The following is a 19,448-nucleotide window of genomic DNA, read 5'->3' on the forward strand; positions in this document are numbered from 1 at the left end:
TTGCCCTTTTTTTTTAAAAAAAATGCAAACCAAAACCACTATTATAATCTGGCAGAAGATTTCATAAAGTACTACTTAAGTCTTTGAGATATGAAGATAACAGCATTAAGATAAGCAGATGAATTTTTAAAAATCTTTTGGGCAGAACTATTTAAAGAAAACCTACCAAGTTAAATTGACTTAATGACACCTTGGGTTGTTCATAAAACCTTAGGACCTCAAGAAGTAACAAATAATTAAATATTTTCTTGCTAGAGCTTACAGTAAAAATGTCGAAGGACAGGACCTGCTTTTGAAAGAATACCCTCCTGACTTTAGTGGTGGCCAGCTCTGTGCTGCTGACAGTCCTGCTGAGCTTCCTTCAGAGAGCCAGGATCTGAGTGCACAGGGCTCACCTTCATTAAGCGAAAGTCAAGAAATCAAGGTAAGTGTAATATACATCATTATTTAAACCCCCTTTTAATTGCCTTTCAGTCTTTTTTAAACTTGTCTGCAGAAACTGCTGGTTGCAAATAAAGGTTCCATCCTGACGTAACAAATTCATTTCGACTCTTAGTCTAGAATGCTGGGTACGAGTCGGAGGATCCGCCTCCCCGCCTCCCCGCCTCCCCGTGCCAGCACTAACCACAGATCCCTTCTTACCTTTTTATGTAACATGGCAGTACCTGATTTCACCTGCTCACTTACATCTTAGGAAAAAAGGACCCTATCAAAGTTGCATTACAAAACAAATCTGATTAAAGAGAATAGCACCTGGCACACAGTAAATTGTTAGCTGCTGTTTCCCTTCCTCCTCTTACAGAAGATTTTTACCTGTCTCCCCATAATCTCGTTCTAACCTCAAGGGAAGTGTTTTCCACCACTGCATCCATAAAGTTCACGCACTTTTCTTCATAAGTATGTGTTTGAAAAGAACCATGTCGAGAATGCAGAGTAGAGAAATAAGCAAACTGTACAAAGCTCGGAGAAGTCAATAGGCGTCCTTAATAGGCGTCTGTAAAAGAGGCGTTCCCAGAGTGCTCCCAGGCTGAAGATGAGGCCCAGTGCCCTGGGGCAGCGCTTCCCCCTCTTGGAAGAGGCAAAGTGAAGAGATAATCCCAAAGGCCCTAAACAATTCTCACTGTGTTCCATTCTAAGTTGCGAGATATTTAGGTTCAAATGAAAATCTGCCCATTTATGTGCTAAAGAAGAGAACAATAGTTATCACAAAATTGACATTTACAGATCACTTGATACATGAATTTAAACAAAACAAACTAGTTGAAACTTAACTGAAAATGTTTTCTCTTTCAGTCTTTGTGGTGGGAACGACGGGTTTTTCCACTGAAGGATGAAGACACAGAAGCCTTATTATGCCAAGATGAAAAAAATGATCCGACTGAAAAATCAAGCCCAAGTTTCCTCAGTGAAGTCTTCTGTCCCAACGCATCAGAGAATGGCCACCATCCAAAAAGGCAGGCAGACGGAATGGAAGAGTACACACCCTCTGGTCTAGGACTTACGCATGTTAAAAAAAATAGGTGACAGGAGGGAACAGGTTAAGAAAACCCTGTAACTGAATGGAAAACAGGAGAAAAAAATCAGCCCCATTCTCCATCCCCTAGCTCCTCCAGTCACAATTCCAGAGTGAGAGCGTGCACTGCACGTACTAATCTTTCATGCTGTTTACGAAACAGGCAAGGTATGTCTCTGTTTCCTTTCTGAACCGCAGGAGTAACTAGCTTTTCACCTACAGACAAGTGCTAGTCATTTGTGTTTATGATGCAAATCACAAGCACCAGAAAATTAACCGCTGCAATCTGATGTCAAATCACATTACTGAGTAAATAACTTTTAAAAGACTTCACACTCACACATGCATACATACATATATACACACATGCCTGTGCATCAAATGACAGCCCTTTTTTCTACACACATGGTAATTCATTAAAATTGCCTCAGAAATACACTAGAATATACAAATATGTGTGTATAGAGCATACATACATACATACACACACATATATTGTTTTAAAACCACTGGCAGTGACCACTCCACTTGAAAATGCATATATGAACTACCCTATGAAATATTAAGCTGCAGTAGTAATAAAGAAGCACAGGTTTGCAATGATAATGGACATCTGACAGTCTTGACTGTGGAGAGGGAATTTTTTTAACGTTTAACCAGTAGTAGAAGATATTTATGGAAATTTCTATACCAGATAACACAATACTCCTTTATTTGAAATCACTGATATCTCTTGGTCTAAACACAATTGTCTATTCACTCCTAACAAAATAAGACAAGCAAAGGAGAGTTAAATATTGGTGTATTTTAAAATTATCCCATCTTCTAAAACCCATTTGGGTTTTATCTACTTTATGTATCTATCTCATGAAGAGAAGACACCAACTTAAAACGGACAACAAACAGGAAACTCCTATCAGGATAAAAAGTATTGTTGTATTTTTAGTTAATGTGGTCATTCCTTACCATAGCTTACTCTATTCAAACAAGCATTTATTCTTACTTGTATCCTAGAGTGGTAATTAAAATTTTTCAAAGGATAATGCTTCAATATTGGATACTGGAGTGTATATTAAGGAAAATTCCTTTTGAAGCTGTTACATCATTTTTTTCTACGTAAAAGTTGATGACGATTTATATGAATCGCTTTTTCTCATGTAAAAAGGTTATCCAAGTTGTAATACCCACATAACTGACAATCCTGGCCATCTGGCCTAGTCTGGGGCATTTGACACAAGTTTTTTTAGGGATCAAAAATTATACTAGTCCCTTTAAAGAGAAAAAAAAATTCAAATTCAATACTGACAAATTTTTGTTTGTAGTTTTACTGTACATTTATTTTTTAAAAAAAAGAAAAGAAAAGCCAGACAAACCCAAGTTGTCCAGGCAAATAAACTCAAATCTTTCTGTCATGTCTGATATTATAATCTTCTATGTACGCTTTTTAATTAAAGTTATTTCTGTATGCCTCGTGTTGTCTGATTTGATTAAACGCCTCCTGTTGATGGCACAAACCTCTTCTAAGCCAAAATAAAAACACACATTAAGAAACAAATTTTTACCTTGTAACGTAGAAAAAAAACAAGCAAGCTCTATTCTGTTCTTAAGTGTTAATGTTCTTATTTCTCAAAATTCATAGTAGCCTAAAGAATTTTAATGACACCAGTCCTGTTATTTCTTGCCACACCTATTACACAGTAAGAGTGCTGACAAGAACAAAATGGCATACACATTTGTTGTCAAAGTGTAATCTGGGACACAATTATAAACATTTAGTTTATGCATTAACTCTGTACCTTGTCATCTCTTAGCCTACCTTGTCTTTCTTGGATTAATAAAATATATACCCTTGGGATCAAAATCCACAGTTCCAGAATATTCTCAGCCATCTGGTTCAGCGACAGGGTAAAGTCAGACTGGAAATGAGACAATGTTAAGTAGAGAAGCTTCCTTTGCCTAATCCACCTCCCAAGGGCTCCACTTGTAGAGAGTACAGACCAGAAACCCATGCCCTCCTGGGTCATTCCCACAGTGCCAGCCTGCCGCTGAGGGTTCGTTTCTTCATTTTTTAAGTGGGGACAAAAATACCTGTCCTACCATTCATAGGAATGATTTATAGATTTAATGAGATTATATCAAAGTTCTTTATAACCTACAAAACATAACTTATATAATGACAGCTACTTTGTAATGAGCACCCTCAATTCTACCATCCTACAATTCTAGGAACAGCAGTGGAAGCTTTACATATATAACAGTATCTCTTTTAACCTCAAAACAACCATGCATGGTTATTATAATTACATTCAACGTATAAACCAGTTGAGCTGAAAGAGGTCGGTTGATTTGATTTGCTAAGGTCAAATCGTGGGAAAGGAGAAGAGTCAGGGTTCAACTCCACATTACTTCCAAATAGAGGCTTTGCTTTCTGCTCAGAGCGAGCACAGCTTTACTTCCTGTCCTTAAGAACAGTGGGTGTAATGAAGAAAAGGGGGGAATCACTGAATGCCCTGGCCCTCCAGCAGAGAGCCACCCTGATAAAATCTACGTATGTATGTTGGAACAGACCACCTGGAAATTCCTGGGCTTCATACATTGTTTTATGTACCAAATACAAGGTGCAGCGTGAAGAATAAAAGTTTTAGAAGCAAGAAGACTATGGTACGCCATCCCAGCCTTAGATTTTTCATAAGTTCCATTCTACTTACATTATCAAGCATATACACAAATCAAAAATGACATGAAGCAGAGAAAACATAAGGACTTCCTTTGCTTTTGGAAAACAGCTGAGAAACAGCAAAATACTCTTTTTAGAAATGCAGAAAAAACATTTTTTCCATAGTAACTAACAAGCCTTCCTTAGGCATGAAGACACGTTTCTGTTTATAACCTTAATACAGCCATATTTTTACTTTATAAAAATCAAGTCTCCCAGTAAAAATGGTACTTTACCACACTAATCTTTAAATCCCATCACTAAAAATGTAGTTATCCACACCAACTTCTAGCCTCTTTTAACATTCTGCACAATCGATTTTAGTCACTGGAATGCAGCAGTGCTCAGAACAGCAGCACTGCCTCAACTGTGATACGATTTGGCCGTCAAGATGCCTGTTTCCCAGTGAAGGGACGCCTTCATGAGCGGAAACACTGGCCGCCTTGTGGTTTCATCGATCCAGACAGCGCTTCTGAGCAGCTTCCGAGCACACGCTTCTCAACAGGCTGATCACAGACCTGGGGTCTTCGCTCCTCATGATGGCACTGCCAGACACAATCATGTTAGCTCCTGCCTGCAAGAAGGAAACACCAGGTCATGCCTCCAGGGCAGATGCAGAAAAGCTTAGAAGCCCCGGGCTCAAGTGTGCACCTGGGCACCTTTAATCAGCACTGCAAGCGTACGAAAGCCACTTTGTGACGAACAGACTTCAGAATCTATTTCAAGAAAGAAAAAAGTGAAAATGCTTAACAAGTGAGAATGTGGAATTATTTTTAAATGTGTCTAAGAATCACTGACTTTTTTGTAACCGCCTTTACATAAACTATACTGCAGATTTGCTAATATTTACATAAGGTTTAAAAACTTTTCATCCTCAACTTTATTAAGGTTTTTCCAATATATACCAATGCCCCCACAGCTACTAAAAAACCACTATCTTTTAATCTTTGAATTATGTGTATGAACTGCTAGTCTGAAAGAACTATTGCTAAAATGTGAAATTATCCATAAAGTATGGCAACATTAAATTTAAGTCATTTCTCATTTTGATGCCAGAAGGAATGGAATGTCTTTATTTATGCTTCATTGCATTCTAACGGTTTGGAGGTGGCTCAAAAAAGACTTTCAAGATGTTTGAAAACGTGGAAGCAAAGAAAGAGAAAAGCAAACAAGATGACTCCAAATTTAGCTCTGAGCTTCCTAGGACTCGAGGAGGGAGACCCTGTCTGTTACGTGCCTCATTGCCAGGACAAAGGGGGACTCCGGGAGAGCCACTGAGGCGGAGGAAAACCTCTCCAAGGAGATACTGTCACTCCAGGATACAGTGCACATCTCCCACAACATTCCTTACAGAAATGTAAAAAAAGGAAAAAACTTTTATAGGGTTACAACTTACTATCAGTTGTAATGTCTCTCAGTGTAAGCAGGAATAGCACGATGGCCACACACAGTTCAGGAAAAAGAATTCCACAAGGGGTCCAAGGATATACACTCACCAACCATTTGGCCAGCGTCCCTTCCGTAAATACTCACCACAGCCAAACTTTTGATAAGTATCAAGCAGAAAAGTGTGGCATTTATACAAAAACCTGGAAGTGTAGATAAGACCGTGTTGCTTAACAAAAGCAGGCCACATAGACTTTAACTGCCTGAATCGCCACAGGAAGGGGGCGTCCTCTTAGGAAGCTCCAGCTGCCTGGAAAACCACTCCTCCCACCTCTCCGCAGGGGCCAGAGGCATCCAGAGTGCAGACCTAGCCTTCACCAGACTCGGCTCCAGTCAGCTCTCGCAAGAGATGAACTGGTAACCCATACAACTGCGTTCTACAGAATTAACATTTGTTCCCCTTTGTAAGCAATTATGTTTTCTTTCCCTATTTTGGAAAAATGTCTCACTCCAAGACCCTGGAACTTAATGGTCTTCTAAAGGCTGGCATTCAGCATATTCTTTTTCAAAAAAGAACTTTCTTCAGCATTACTGAGATAAACAGGACTTACTATTTAATGATTATGTGATCTGAGAACATTCATTTATTGTTCTTTATTTTCCTAGTTCTACATTTGAACAAAAAGCACTCTTCCAAGAGAAAGGCAATTTAGGAAATACAGGAGAAATCTCTTCGGCCCACAAGACAATGTCCTGGGCATCAGATTCGCTAGGACACTGGTCGAGGCCACAGCAGTTGAGGAGCAGTCTCACCTCTGCACATTTATGGATGGTGTCAGGACCCACTCCACCATCGACCTCTATGTCCAAAGACGGGAACTGGGTCCTCAGCCAGTGAACCTAGACACACACAAGGAAGTAAGTGACTCCTGAAGTGGATATGTGGGGGGGATAAACCAAAGAAACAGTAAATCAGAGACCCAGTTTCGGCCACTGACACAGCACTCCAACGCCACGTGCACTAACTTCATGTCGGGACAATTACGGTCAGGGAAACTCCCTTTTCAATACACTGAAACCAATTAAGTTTTATAAAACTAAGCTCTGTTCTGTTTGGCAAATGGCATCCAATTTGTCATGGCTTTGCAGAGAATATACTTCACGGAAACAAGATAAAGACAAAACTCTTAATATTCAGCGAAAACTCCCAAGAGATCTAAAGGCTACAGAGATACTGTTTTGCAAGAAAATATCAAGATTAGGGTGTAGTATCTTTTCTGATTTCCACACCGAAATCTCTTAGAGCATTTATCATACGTATTATAATAATCTGTAGGCATCCCCATCTCCCCACCTTCAGAACAGGACATGTCTAAATATACAAGTGGTTCGATATATGCTCAGTGAATGAACACACACAATGAAAGCCTCACCCCAGAATCAAATACTTCTTTTACCTTTGGCATCATATCTTCCATGAATTTCTGCCCTCCAAACCCAGGTTCCACTGTCATAACCAGGGCCATATCTATCTGATTAGCCCATGGAGCCAAATACTCAACTGTAGTTCCCGGTTTGATGGCAAGGCCAACCTGTAACAGAGACACATTTGCTATATACATTAACAGTTATTTCCATTTTATATTACTGTGACATACCAGGCCCAGCAGAGATATTTATTCGTAGAGAACAGATTACATACATAAATGGAATGCATAAATTGTGCAGACTATAATTATTTTTAAAAAAAGGCTATCAAATGTCAAAGTTTCTAAAAGGTAGTCATCTTCAGGAAATATTAGTGGAATATATAAATCTTGTCTGACAAGCAAGTTATACTTCAATTCTGGCTTCCCAGATGAAGAACAGTTAGTTGCCTAGGTCCGGTCTTCTCTACCTATCATTTCCTGTCTTCCACCAAACCTTCTGAACTCTGAGGGAACAGTATAAAACATTACTGTCTCTGCTGACCTCTCACCTTCATCCCATTCTCCCGAATGTCTTTAATCAAAGCCCCTGGGTTCTCCGTAGCCTCGAGATGAAAGGTATATTGATTGGCTCCTGCTACGGCCATTGGCTTTACCCACTGTTCCGGCCTGGACACCATCATGTGCATGTCTGCAAAGAAGAGATACAGCTCCTGAACATGACTGTGAGGAGAGCCCCCGGCGCAGTCACTGAAGCCAGCCTGCAGTTTCCCCTCTTTCGGATAGAAACTCTTCTGGCATCACAACTGTCAAATAGTGACACTCTGTATAGCCAGCCTCCTTTTATCCTGAAGACAAGGTTTTGGTTAACCTCATTTACCAAAAAACCCATTTTTCCACAAAAATCATATGGTGCTATATATGAAAAGTAAAGACTAGAAATCAGGGAACCTACGTCCAGGGCCAGGAAATGCCACCCTAAAATCTTTAAAAAGTCATATTATCCATTTGGAATTGCTTCTTCATTTGTAAAATAAGAAAGCTAAATTAAGTGATTTTCTCCACCAATATTTTACTGAGCTCTTACTGCACCATTAACTATCCTAGGCCCAAGGGACAGAGCAAAAACCAGGCAGACAAAAAAATCTCTGCTGTCATGGGGATTACATTCTTAGTAGAGGAGACAAACCATAAAAAACATGAGTCAGTACAATACACACTCGGTTGGTCGTTAACAAGGCCAGCGTGGCTGGGGGCCCTGGGGAGAGGAGATGAGGTCAGAGAGGCCCGGGGTGAGGAGGCACAGCACAGAGCTCTGCAGGCATCGGATCTGATTCCGAATGCGATGGGAGAACACTGAAGGATTCGGAGCGAAGAAGGGACAAGATCTGACTTAGGAGGCCATGGCAGTAAGTCCCGTGAGAAACGACAATGGCAGCAATTGAGGATGGGGAGAAGTGGTGGCATTGTGGGTATGTTCTGACAGTAGAGCCAACAGGAGTGGCTGTGGATTCGATATGGAGGGTGAAGGACAGTCAGATGGCACAAAGATTTGGGCCCGAGTAACCCGAACGGAACTTCCATTAACTGAAAGGCAGAAAACTGCAGGAGGAGAAACAGACTTAGGGGGAAGGATGTTAACTAGAAGCCTGACACGCATCTTAATTCTAAACCCTGAATCATAGAAATGTTAGGGGAAATGGGGATGGCCTTCCTAAAGACCTTGACTTACAAGATAATAGCACTGAATGAGAAGGAAAGGTCAGCTGAAAAGAGGATAAATCAACAATGCTGTGAAGAAGGAAACAGTAAACACTCCTGTGCTGGACAGACAGTAGTGAGAAGAATTTTGAGTTTTTTGTTTGACTAGAGGAAGCACATTTCTGACATAGCTGAGCTATAAAATGCAATAAGGCTTTGAAAAACGTAGGGAAAAGAAGGTATACCGCTTGACTAAAGAAGCCAAGATTAAAGTTTATATTTCTAAACTACCAAAAGTAATAAAAATAGAGCATATTTTAATAGGTAAAACATTGTTTTTAAAAGATCGATTCTATTTGGCGTTTCTTATTTCTTTGTATTATAAACAAGGACAACTCAACCTGGTTTCAAACACCTAGTTAGCAGACTGCCATGTCCCTGAAGCCCCAGCACGCAGCCCCTCTCACTGGAGCAGCAGCCTCACGGGAGAATCTTGAGTTCAAGGAGTGAACAAGCCCGTGAATCCGGTCAACGTACTGCGCGAGATCAGCAGTTTTCAAACATTCTATTATTAGGCTCCCTTTACACTCTTAAAAATAACTGAAGACCTCAAAAAATGTCATTGGTGTGGTTTATATTTATTGATATTTAATGTATTAGAAATTCAAACTAAGAAACTTTTGTGTCTATTAATTTATCAAAAAAACAACAATAATAAGCAATAATAAATCTATTACATGTCAATGTAAGAGTGTCATATTTTACATTTTTGCAAATCTCTACAGTGTGGCTTAGCAGAGGACATCTGTATTCTCACATCTCCTCTGCATTCAATCTGTTGTAACATGTCACTTCATATGAAGAAAAGGGAGAAAAGTGTATGGAAAACGGAGGAGTACATTAATATCCTTTTCAGATAAGTGTGGATATCCTTCTATTTCTAACACCAAAACTCAACAAGTGGTCACTCAACAAGTGGTCTTTTTATAAAGGTTAGCTGCAACGCAGAATCTGTAAACCCTACCTGTGAACTTTTCGTACTTTGTTACACTAAAACCCATTAGTCTGTCTACACTTTGAATGGTTAAGTACTGGCTCACTGAATTACACAAATCTTCTCAACAGTGACACATTTCATTATATAATATCAAAAAAATCACATTCATTAATATGACTACAGAACTTTTCAGAAAAGCTCTAACTTCTGGAAAACTGTCAAGCTTACAGGAATACACACAAATTTTCCAAAATTCTAATTTTCACTTGCAAGCTCTAACTTTATCAGTGGCAACAAAAACTTATAAGATATTTTCCTTGAAGTCACAGGCTAACTTAGTTAATTTTAAAGAAAATGTCAGTAAAACACCCAAGTCTGATAACCATACTTCATCAGTGAGTTCTTCTTTCAAGTGAAAATGGTGTTGGCGAATAAAGCGGCTAGTTCAGTTCACTCAAACAATGGCTCAAGTGCTTTTCCTTGAGACAACCAGCACCTTCAAGTCCACGGCTGAAGCACTTTATACCTATTTCCCACTTTGTCACACAAAGTACAAAGACATGCCCTCAAGGATCAAGATTTACTATAATTAATAACTTGTACCATTTCATCAAGGACGCTCACTGTGAAAGCACGGTGATGAAGAACATAACGACCACTTGCACAGCTCAGTACTTCTGCCCTGACTTGGGCTAAGGCACCAGCGCACTAACCCACCACTGCTTCTGTACTCTCAGTACAAACAGTGGCAAATATCATAATAGAAGGACAGTTTTGACCTCATGGACCATCTGGAAGAGATTCCCGTAGGTCCCCAGACCATACTTGAAGACTGATTTAGATAATAGCAAAAACATACTTTTCCCTATCACTTTATTTCTTAGATGGTTTTCTTCTCAATACTGAGATTGAACAGTTAAAAACTTTAGCAGTTATACATACAACCTGTGATTTAATTCCTAGAATACACTCATGAATCAATTAGCCAACAAACAAAAAATACTTCTTAATATAAAAAACAAAGGTCACAAAACCCAAACGTTAAAGCTTATGGAATCCATTCATCTTTATTTTAGACCTACTTCTTAGAAAGATTGATTAGCAAGCTCATCATTAAACAGTAAACTAAATACAGGAAGCAAAAGCATACTGTGTGTGGTGGTGGCACTAGGGTTGGTAAAAGGAGAGGCAGCACTGACAGCAGGAGACAGAAACAGCAGTGAGAAGTGAAACTAGGAGCACAAAGGGGGAGAGAAAAGGGAAAAAAACAAAGCCAGACGTAGACGACTCTGTGGCCATTGTACAATGGGGGTAAACAATGCTATTTATTTCATCCACCTCTGATAGTCATAAGAACAAACTCATCTTGGAAAACTCATTTTCCAAAATGTAGTTAAAAAAAATTTTTAGATAATCAGAGGATTATATTCCACTATTTGGAAATTTCAAAATGGTGAACATGTTGGTGGAACATTGTTTCCCTCATGCTACCCAAATCGGGCAATCAAGTACATTCTCTTAGGTGCACTCACAGTAGATGGATCCTATAGAGAGGCTGCGTCCAACAGAACTTTCTAGAGTGACGGCAATGTTCCATGGTGACACTGCACACTACAGCAAGCACTAGCCATATGTGACTTCTGAGAACCTACAATATGGTTAGTGCCACAGAAAAACTTAATATTTAATTTTATTTAATTTGAACGAATTTAAACTTAAATAGCTCTATGTAGCTGATGGCAACCATATTGAACAGCACAGCTAATGTCTTTCATAAAATTGGTCCACAATATGGCAATAAAAAAGTCTAAGTTTTGCTAAATTCCAACAGTTACATAAAACCATATGTAGAAAAATTCATTAAATTCCTTACATAGAAGAGATTTGGTAAGTGAGGCACTGCTAACAGTGTAAAAGACCAACAACATGTGGACTGAGTCCATGTTCCACGAGAAGTCATTTCTAGGTCACTGTGTGATCTTAAAAACCTGAATTCACATTAACCCACAACACTGGAGTAGAGGATGCGTAGGCCTCATTAGCAAAAAGCTCCAATTTGCACAAAATAATTAGCTTCACTTCTAGGGCATGGATCGGTTGATTCATAACTTCATTTAACAATTATGCTGAGCCCAATCTTGTGTCTGTGCTGAGCCCTAGGAAAACCACAGTAAACAAAGTGGATGAAATCCCTGCTTTCAAGGCGTTTATAGTCGGATAAAAGTAATCTCATATTGAAGGAAGTTCTAAGAAGAAAATTCAGTAAGTGATATGATAACTGGATAAAGATTAATTTAGGATAGGGTACTTAGAAAGGCCTCTCTGAGGAAATGACATGATCTGGGGTCAAAAGATGAGGCAGAGCCAGCCACAAGAACAGCTTTCCAGGCAAAGAGATTGGCAAAAGTGCCAGGGCCCTCAGGCAGGAAAGAGCTTAGCTTATTACAGGCAGCCATGATGCTCCAGCACAGAGACGGGGGAAAAAGGGTTCAAGATGAAAATGGAAGTTAAGAAATCAACCATCTACTTTTCCTTTACTTGGGCAACACATCAAGCTTCAGATGGCATAACACCCACTTACCAAAGAAAGGGTCCTGGCCTAGCTGCTTTCGGAGGCTTTCTACCACAGGGTGACCAAAGGTGATGTTGGGAACAAAATGCCTACAAGACAAACAAAATCTTACTCTGAAAATGTTTTCAAATCAGTTTCTGTATTTTTCTCAATATATATTCTGATGGGGGTAGATAGGATTACACGTGATTGCAACATTTTTCAATTTAATATTTCACATCATCGGTATTAAACAATACTAACAATATCTGGATAATTTTGGTTTTACAAAGCAGTATCTCCTTGACAGTTCAACAAATCAAAATAATGTCACATGACTTGACTCTATAATTCATAATCCCTGACAGGTAGAAACGGAAAGATGACAAAATCAAAACCCCCAAAGTTATATGACTTGCCCATGTCACACACTAGTTAGGAAGTACAGGACTCTGATGTGGGTCTCTCAAATCCTAGTCTGTCACAGGCTGCCTGGGGCTACTTCTCATCCACCGCTATCCAAGGGCACTAAATGACCATTTAAACTTTCTTAGAGATTATCAATAAAGAAACCTGATGTGTGTACTAATAACCACCACTTACGGAGGGTTTACAACATGCCAGGCATTGTACCTCACTTCATTTCATCTTCACAACAGCCTTAGGAAGGAGATGCTCTCATTATCCTCACTGGAAGAGCACAAGATAAACAACCTCCTTAAATCACCGGTTAATAATTTCTAGGGGGAGGATTCAAATTAAGTCTTCCTGATATCAGACCCAAAGTACTTAACCATTATCCTACTCCACTTAGGCCTTTGTTCTATCACTGGCTCACTTCAATTTCTTTAACAAAACCTCCTACATGCAAGTACCATGCCAGGTGCTTCACTACTGTATTTTATAAAGAAACAAGCGAGAGCTCCTGCTGACCTCAGAAAAGTTCACAATCTCATTGGGAAGAGACGGCTAGCAACTCACCAGAATCCACGACCCTACGGTTGTCAGCAGGAAGCCAACTTCACCAAAGACCACACTTCGCGAGTCCTTTTACATCCGGGTGGCCCAAGTGACTAGTTCTCACCAAAGGACTATGAGCTTAAGTGGAGTGTCACTGCAGAGCCCAGGAGGCTGTGTGGTCTTCCTCTTCCGCTCACTGTACCCTTCTGCCAGTAAGGGAGCCCTTGGGGAATGGCAGTGCCACAGGATGGAGGAGACCGTGGCCCGAGTTTCTGCATGCAGGCCACTCACACTGAACTGTCACATGAATGAGAAATGAACTTTATAACGTTAAGCCGCTGGAATCTGGGCTTTGTTAAAGTAGTAGGTATTACCCTACACAAGGATTGCAAGGAAAGCTAAACACCAACAAGAAGGCAAAAGGAGGGAAAACAGCTCCAGAGACAAGGAGTACAGCATTTTAAAAGAGGGGAAGATCATGAGATTTACAGAACCAACTGAATTTGCAAAGAAGGGAAAAGGAACGAAGCTAAGGCAGATAAAAGCAAGCTATGTTCAAATAACGGGGAAGATGGTGTCAGCAGTCTGCCTAGTGTGAAAACGGCGGGAGGCAGACTGTGTCACGTTAAGGGGTATCAAATGCCAGGCTCAGAGCCTGGACTTTATCCTTTGTGAATGTGAAGGGAGGTTTTAAAGCAAGAAGCAAATAAAAAATAAGATGCAAATATTAAAGTCAGAAGAAAGACTGGGCAGTAAATCGGAATAAGGGAGGTTAGAGGTGTTGGTAAATGGCAAGAAACAATAAGAATGGAAACAAGGACAGGCCAAAGCAACAGGATTTGTTAACTGACCAGACGTGGGGGCTGAAGAGAGAGACTAAACCATGGCTGAGGTCTTAAGCTCAGATGACAGGCAGAGTGAGTGTTAATAAAAAATTAAAACATACATAGGCCAGGCACCCTTCTAAACACTTCCCATGTATTAACTCATTAAAATCTCACAACCACCCTATGAGATGGGTACTATTATTATCTGTATGTTACAGACGAGGAAGAGTCCCAAGCTCACACAACCAGGAAGTGAGGGGCAGACATGAAATGCAGGCCAGGGCTCCAAAGTCCAGGCTCTTAACTCCTAGGCTTGTCTGCCCCTCCACTGACGACTAATCAAAGTCCAAGGGAGGAAGCGAGACTCAAGGGAGAGAGGGCAGGATTCAGGGCCTATCTGAGAGGGACAGGCACAGACACTTCCACTCACCAGCACTTTGGTCCGCAGAGGCTGGGTTTCTAGTATTTTGGAAATCATTCTACCATTTGCCTTAGAGCAATGACTGCCAGGGTTATGGATAAACCCTTATTATTTACTTAGAACTTGGAAGAAAGGGTTAGATAAACAGCAGGAAGGCCTAGTGAATATTATACCCCACTAGAAGGGAAACATGAAGATTTTGTTCACTGTTCTTTTAATCTGCTGCATGGTGTTGGAAGTACTTTTGTCGTCTCCACCTTAGGTTTCATTTATCATGAAAATAAACCTAAGAACCACATCTTGAGAAAATGTGAGAATAAAACAAACACTTTTAATTCATTGGGAAATGGAAGCACATGAAACTACTGACCCAAAATTATATGACTAATTTCGATACTTCAGATCCATTTGTGTTTTTTTTTTTTACCAGAGGAAGATGAGCCCTGAGCTAACATCTGTGCCAATCTCCCTCTACTTTATATGTGGGTCACTGCCACAGCACGGCTGACCAGTGGTGTAGGTCTGTGCCCAGGATCCGAACCACAAACCTAGCCCGTCGAAGTGGAATGCAGCAAACTTTACCACTATGCCACAGGGCCAGCCCCATGCACTAGGTTCATCAAATACACTGGAAGAACAAAAATGGACCAATATCCTTACAAGAAACCACAGGCTTACAGCTAAGCTATAATAAAAAAAGGCTACAAATCCAAGGATGAAGTCAAGAGTGCCCCAAATTTGCCTGACAACAGTAACCATGGAACACCTGCCACAAAAGAGCTTCGCCCCAAGCCTAGAGGCAGCAAAGAGCACCTGGGAATGCGAATGTCTAACAAGAGCCAGGGAGCTCTTATCAGACCAGCTCGGAAAATATGAGCTTACTTCACTCTAATGAAGAAAGAGTTCATTAAGGAAGCCTGCTTCATAATTATCTTATGCTTTTTCCTTGAAGGCACTTTTTGGAGTAAAGTCTGCAAAAAATAAAATGCAATTAAAAGAGTATCCTTTGCTGCTATGGAATTTATTGAGATTAAGGTATGATTGTTTATAATACACAATACAATCATTTAATCTACCATCAACGCGAAGCTTTGTTTATAATTGTCATGCAATCTACTTCAGGCAGATGAAACCTTTACTAGGTCTCCCAACAAGGCAGAGATGGTAAAAGGAGGATTCAGGTTGATACAAAATCTACCAAGCTTGTAACCAGAAACACTTCCTGTGAAAGAGGAATCACAAACTCCTATGCCTACAGGGGTTGGCAGATAAGGCAGAAGAGCAAAACAGGGCAGACATGGCCAGGGGACACATGAAGAACACCTGGCCTGGCTAATGGTGGCTGCCATTTAGCTCTAGCCCACGTGGCCTTAGGGGACTGTGGGCTCAACTGGCAAATCTTTGGATGTTTTTCAAAAGTCAGAAATCTAGTATTAATGTGAAATCTTTCCGATTTTAAATCCTAGTAACTAATTTAGAAATTGCTTATTTGTGCTGTTCCGATACTTAGGACCAACACGTTTCCAGTCACTGCCCTATCATATGTGTTTACATGGCTTCCAATTTTCTTTTCCAGAGAATCCACTTGTCCTTTATTCCAAATATCCAACCACACTAGTGCCCCATCCCCTATAGTGTCCCCAGAACTTGTTCTTGTCTTTCAAAATGAAGTCGTTCAGCTTTAACCAGGAGAGAAAGTGGGGGCTTCAGAGGGAGAGGACGGGAACAGAAAACAAGCAGTGCACCCAAATTCAGTGTAATCGTGGAAATCTTTAAGGGGGGCCAGGAAAAAGAGAAGCACGGAGGCAGAAGGTAAGCTGGGGCGGATCCCCTTGGCAAAGGGCTCCACGCTGCACTTTCCCACCCTGTCCTAGGAGACCCTGCAGCTCAGCCAGGCTCTGCCTCTTCTGGTGGGACATTTGGGATGGGGCTGAACCTCCCTAAACTGGTCTCCTCCTTTGCAAAAGGGGAATAAAAATAGGTCTTAGCTCAATAAGTTGTGAAGCTTAAAAGGGAAAGGGTTTTAAAATGGTGTTTAGAGAATCTAGTTTTTTCAAACCAAGACATTTCTTGGCAAAGGGGGTGCGGAGTCAATAAAAACCAAATACTTTTATCTTAATAAGCTCAAGGTCTGCCATAGGGCCGGGAGGGGGCAAAAGCGATTCCTTAGAGATCCCTCCATTATGATAAAAGCATTCATTCATTCAACCAATTCTAACTAAGCTTGTCAAGGTCCTTCACCTGCAGAGAACAGAGGTAAGCCAAAGAGTCAGACCCTGCTTTCAGGGAGCTTACAGCAGGAGAGACGTGAAATAAGTAACACAAGTAAGTGTATAAATTATTAGTTCTTTGAGAACAACTTAACCATTCTCTGCAAGCCCAGTACCCACAGAAGATATTTAAATTCTGAGACAACACAAGCTGTTGCCTGCTTCCAATCCTGGCTCCACCATTTCCTAGCCACGAGGCCACAGCCAGGTGGCCACCTCACTACCAGATGCCGGTGCCAAAAGCAGCACCAACCTCCTATGGTTATGAGTTCACTTCACAAAAAATGTCAGAACAGAAAGAGTTAAGTGCTCCTAAATATTAGCTACTATTGTTATCATTAATATTCTGGATTGGTGAACTGAAACAATTTTCTCTATTCATTCATCTACTCAAACATGGTACAAGACATTTAAAACCAAACTGCTTTCTGTATCAAACAGACCACACACACACACACACACACACACGTAGCCTCTTCTATCCTGAGACCCCTAGGTGTCTCAAAGACAAAATTTTTTTCACTTTGTGTCAAAGACACAAAAATGTAGCCAGCTATCTCTGAGGTACACATTCCATTCAGGAATATTAACTGTGAAATTGCAGGGCTTTCAAGCAAAGGTGTCAAAAATATCTAAGTAGAACTATATATGACAACAAACTAAAAACCAAACTTTCGTACGAGGTAATATTTACTAATCTTCTTACACACTCAGCCTAGAATTCTTAGTACTTGAAGGTCAAGACTTTGCCATTACCAGTTGGGCAGAGTGGTTAACTGAGTGCAATGCAAGGAAAACAAGAGAGTTAACCAGAGAGAACAAACGAAGACAAAACTCTTACACGAGGAGTGACGGTAAAAAGGACGGGAAGTAAGTGATCGCCTTCTGTAAATAACACGAATTTGCAAAGTTGCATGAGGGCACCCAAAAACTTGATCTATTTAAAATAAATTTACGTTTCCGCGTCGACCCACGGTAATGGCTATTAGAACTTCACGGCCAGTTATCAGTGGGCCCAGGGAACCGCCGCGCCCACCAAGATCCAAGCGGCGCCGTCCCCAGGCCGCGATCCGACGGCGTCTCACCGGCTGCTCCAGGTCCGCTTCCTCATTTTACAGCCTCTTCCTGACTCCGAACAGCACTGTCTATGCGCTCTAACGACAGAGCCGAGCGCTTACAGAGACGCCGCCTCCCCTGAGGGCAAGGTGCCTGCAGCGGACGGACCCGAGCATCGAAACTCGCACGACGGCGCAGCAGCCGCAGCCCAGCGAGCACGCGACAGGCGGCCCCCACCGCCCGCCCTCTGCAGCCCCGCAGCCCCGGAGCCCCGCAGCCGCGCCGCCCCCGCTTCTCCTGACTGCAGGCGCCCGGGCCGCAGCCGCTTCCGGGCCCCGGCGGGCGGGCGGGGCGCGTGCAGGCCCGCTGCGGAGAGCGCCTCCGGCCGCCCGGCCCCCTCGGAGCCGCCTCCGACCCGGCGCCCGGCGGTGCGGGGACGCCGTGTCCCGAGAGGTGCTCAGCGCAGGGTGCCGGCCGGCTGCGCGGCAGCCCCGCCCCGAGCCCCGCGGAGTTACCCGTCCATTACATCCAGGTGCAGGTAATCGGCCCCGGAGTCCAGCATCCGGAGGCACTCGGCCCCTAAGTTGGCCAGGTCGCTGTTGAGGATGGACGGGCCAATCTTGCAGCCTGACGCCATGGTGCTGGCGCCTAGGAGCAGGTAACCCCGGCAAGACGACGGCGTCGCCGCGATTGGCCGCGCGGCCTTGGCTCCGCCCCTTCCCGTCGAGCCTTCCGAACTCCGCCGGAAGCGGCCGCCCGGCGCGGAGGAAGTCCCGCCTCCCCCTCAGGGGCGGGGCTGCCAGCCTGCGGCTTAGGGGCGCGGCCGCTCTCGAAGGCCCTTCCTCCGGCCCCCGGCCCCAGCGGTGTGTTCTCGCAGCCGGCCTGGGGGGTCTCCTGGCGCTCGGGTAGTCGCTTCGCTCTTTGTTTCACCGTCGTTTGCATATGCGCTCCTTTCCTTTCCAGCTCCTGTGCTTGCCCTTAAAAACAAAGCAAAATCCGTGGCTCCTAATTTCTCTCCTCGAGCTCCTCTTAAGAGCTGGGGGAGTAAGATGGAGGGCGGACTGGCCGCTGCCCGCCGGGACCTGGCGGCTCGCGGGCGCCGCAGGCTGCGCGGCCCTGACGGAGGGCCCGGGCCCAGCCGGCCGCCGCCGCGCTCCTGTTTCTGGCCCTCGTCCCTCTTACCTTCTCTTCTGTCTTCCCCCTCAGAAATGCTCTTGACAAATGGTAATACGTTTATTTAGTGTTCAGACACAATGCAAAGGAGGGTGTCCACGCAGATAATCCCTAATCAGTCTATAAATCAAAACTGGAGTGAGTTTCTAACGAGCCAGATCTGAGAGCTAGACCGGGGTCTTTCTTCCCCAAAGAAGGAAGGTTATATACTGTCTTGGAACAAAGGGCATCCGTCACGTGTGACAGCAACGTCCCTTTTACAAGGGTCCTCAGGAGATCTCCCAGCAGCGCAGCACAGCTGTTCACACAACAGGTGGCAGGTCTGGGTCTCGAGCTGGGTGGTCACAGGTCAGCACAGCCATCAGTTCCTAGCCTGGGGAGAGATGCTTATCCTTAAGGAAATGCAGTGTGGGGGAAGTTGCAGGTCTATCTTGAGGGTATTGTTCTCAT

At 42.6% G+C, this 19,448-nt stretch overlaps 2 protein-coding genes across 13 annotated transcripts in view; one reads left to right on the top strand and one right to left on the bottom strand.

Annotated features, from left to right (window-relative positions):
- KANSL1L (KAT8 regulatory NSL complex subunit 1 like) overlaps window positions 1-2,978 on the top strand; it is a 138,321-nt gene extending 135,343 nt beyond the window's left edge. For all 7 annotated transcript variants that reach the window (XM_046643624.1, XM_046643629.1, XM_046643627.1 and 4 more), the window contains 2 exons: window positions 256-424; window positions 1,294-2,978. In XM_046643624.1, the coding sequence (XP_046499580.1) occupies window positions 256-424; window positions 1,294-1,524 (400 nt within the window). In that variant the 3' untranslated portion in view covers window positions 1,525-2,978. The remainder of the gene's footprint in view (window positions 1-255; window positions 425-1,293) is intronic.
- On the bottom strand, window positions 1,538-18,507 carry RPE (ribulose-5-phosphate-3-epimerase). 6 transcript variants are annotated; one of them, XM_046643634.1, is made up of 7 exons: window positions 18,352-18,505; window positions 15,382-15,470; window positions 12,322-12,401; window positions 7,594-7,733; window positions 7,073-7,207; window positions 6,429-6,515; window positions 1,538-4,803 (listed from the first exon to the last, which is right to left on the bottom strand). In XM_046643634.1, the coding sequence occupies exons 1-7, from the start codon at window positions 18,460-18,462 to the stop codon at window positions 4,681-4,683; spliced, it is 765 nt and encodes a 254-aa protein (XP_046499590.1). In that variant the 5' UTR covers window positions 18,463-18,505; the 3' UTR covers window positions 1,538-4,680. The 6 variants fall into 6 exon arrangements, with proteins under 6 accessions (XP_046499590.1, XP_046499592.1, XP_046499589.1 ...); XM_046643633.1 differs by having other exon boundaries at window positions 3,127-4,774; window positions 18,352-18,506; XM_046643636.1 differs by lacking the exon at window positions 15,382-15,470 and having other exon boundaries at window positions 1,543-4,803; window positions 18,341-18,505.
- Between the last annotated feature and the right edge of the window lie 941 nt (window positions 18,508-19,448).

Source organism: Equus quagga, chromosome 17 (genome assembly GCF_021613505.1).
Source record: "Equus quagga isolate Etosha38 chromosome 17, UCLA_HA_Equagga_1.0, whole genome shotgun sequence".
Lineage (NCBI taxonomy): Eukaryota > Metazoa > Chordata > Mammalia > Perissodactyla > Equidae > Equus > Equus quagga.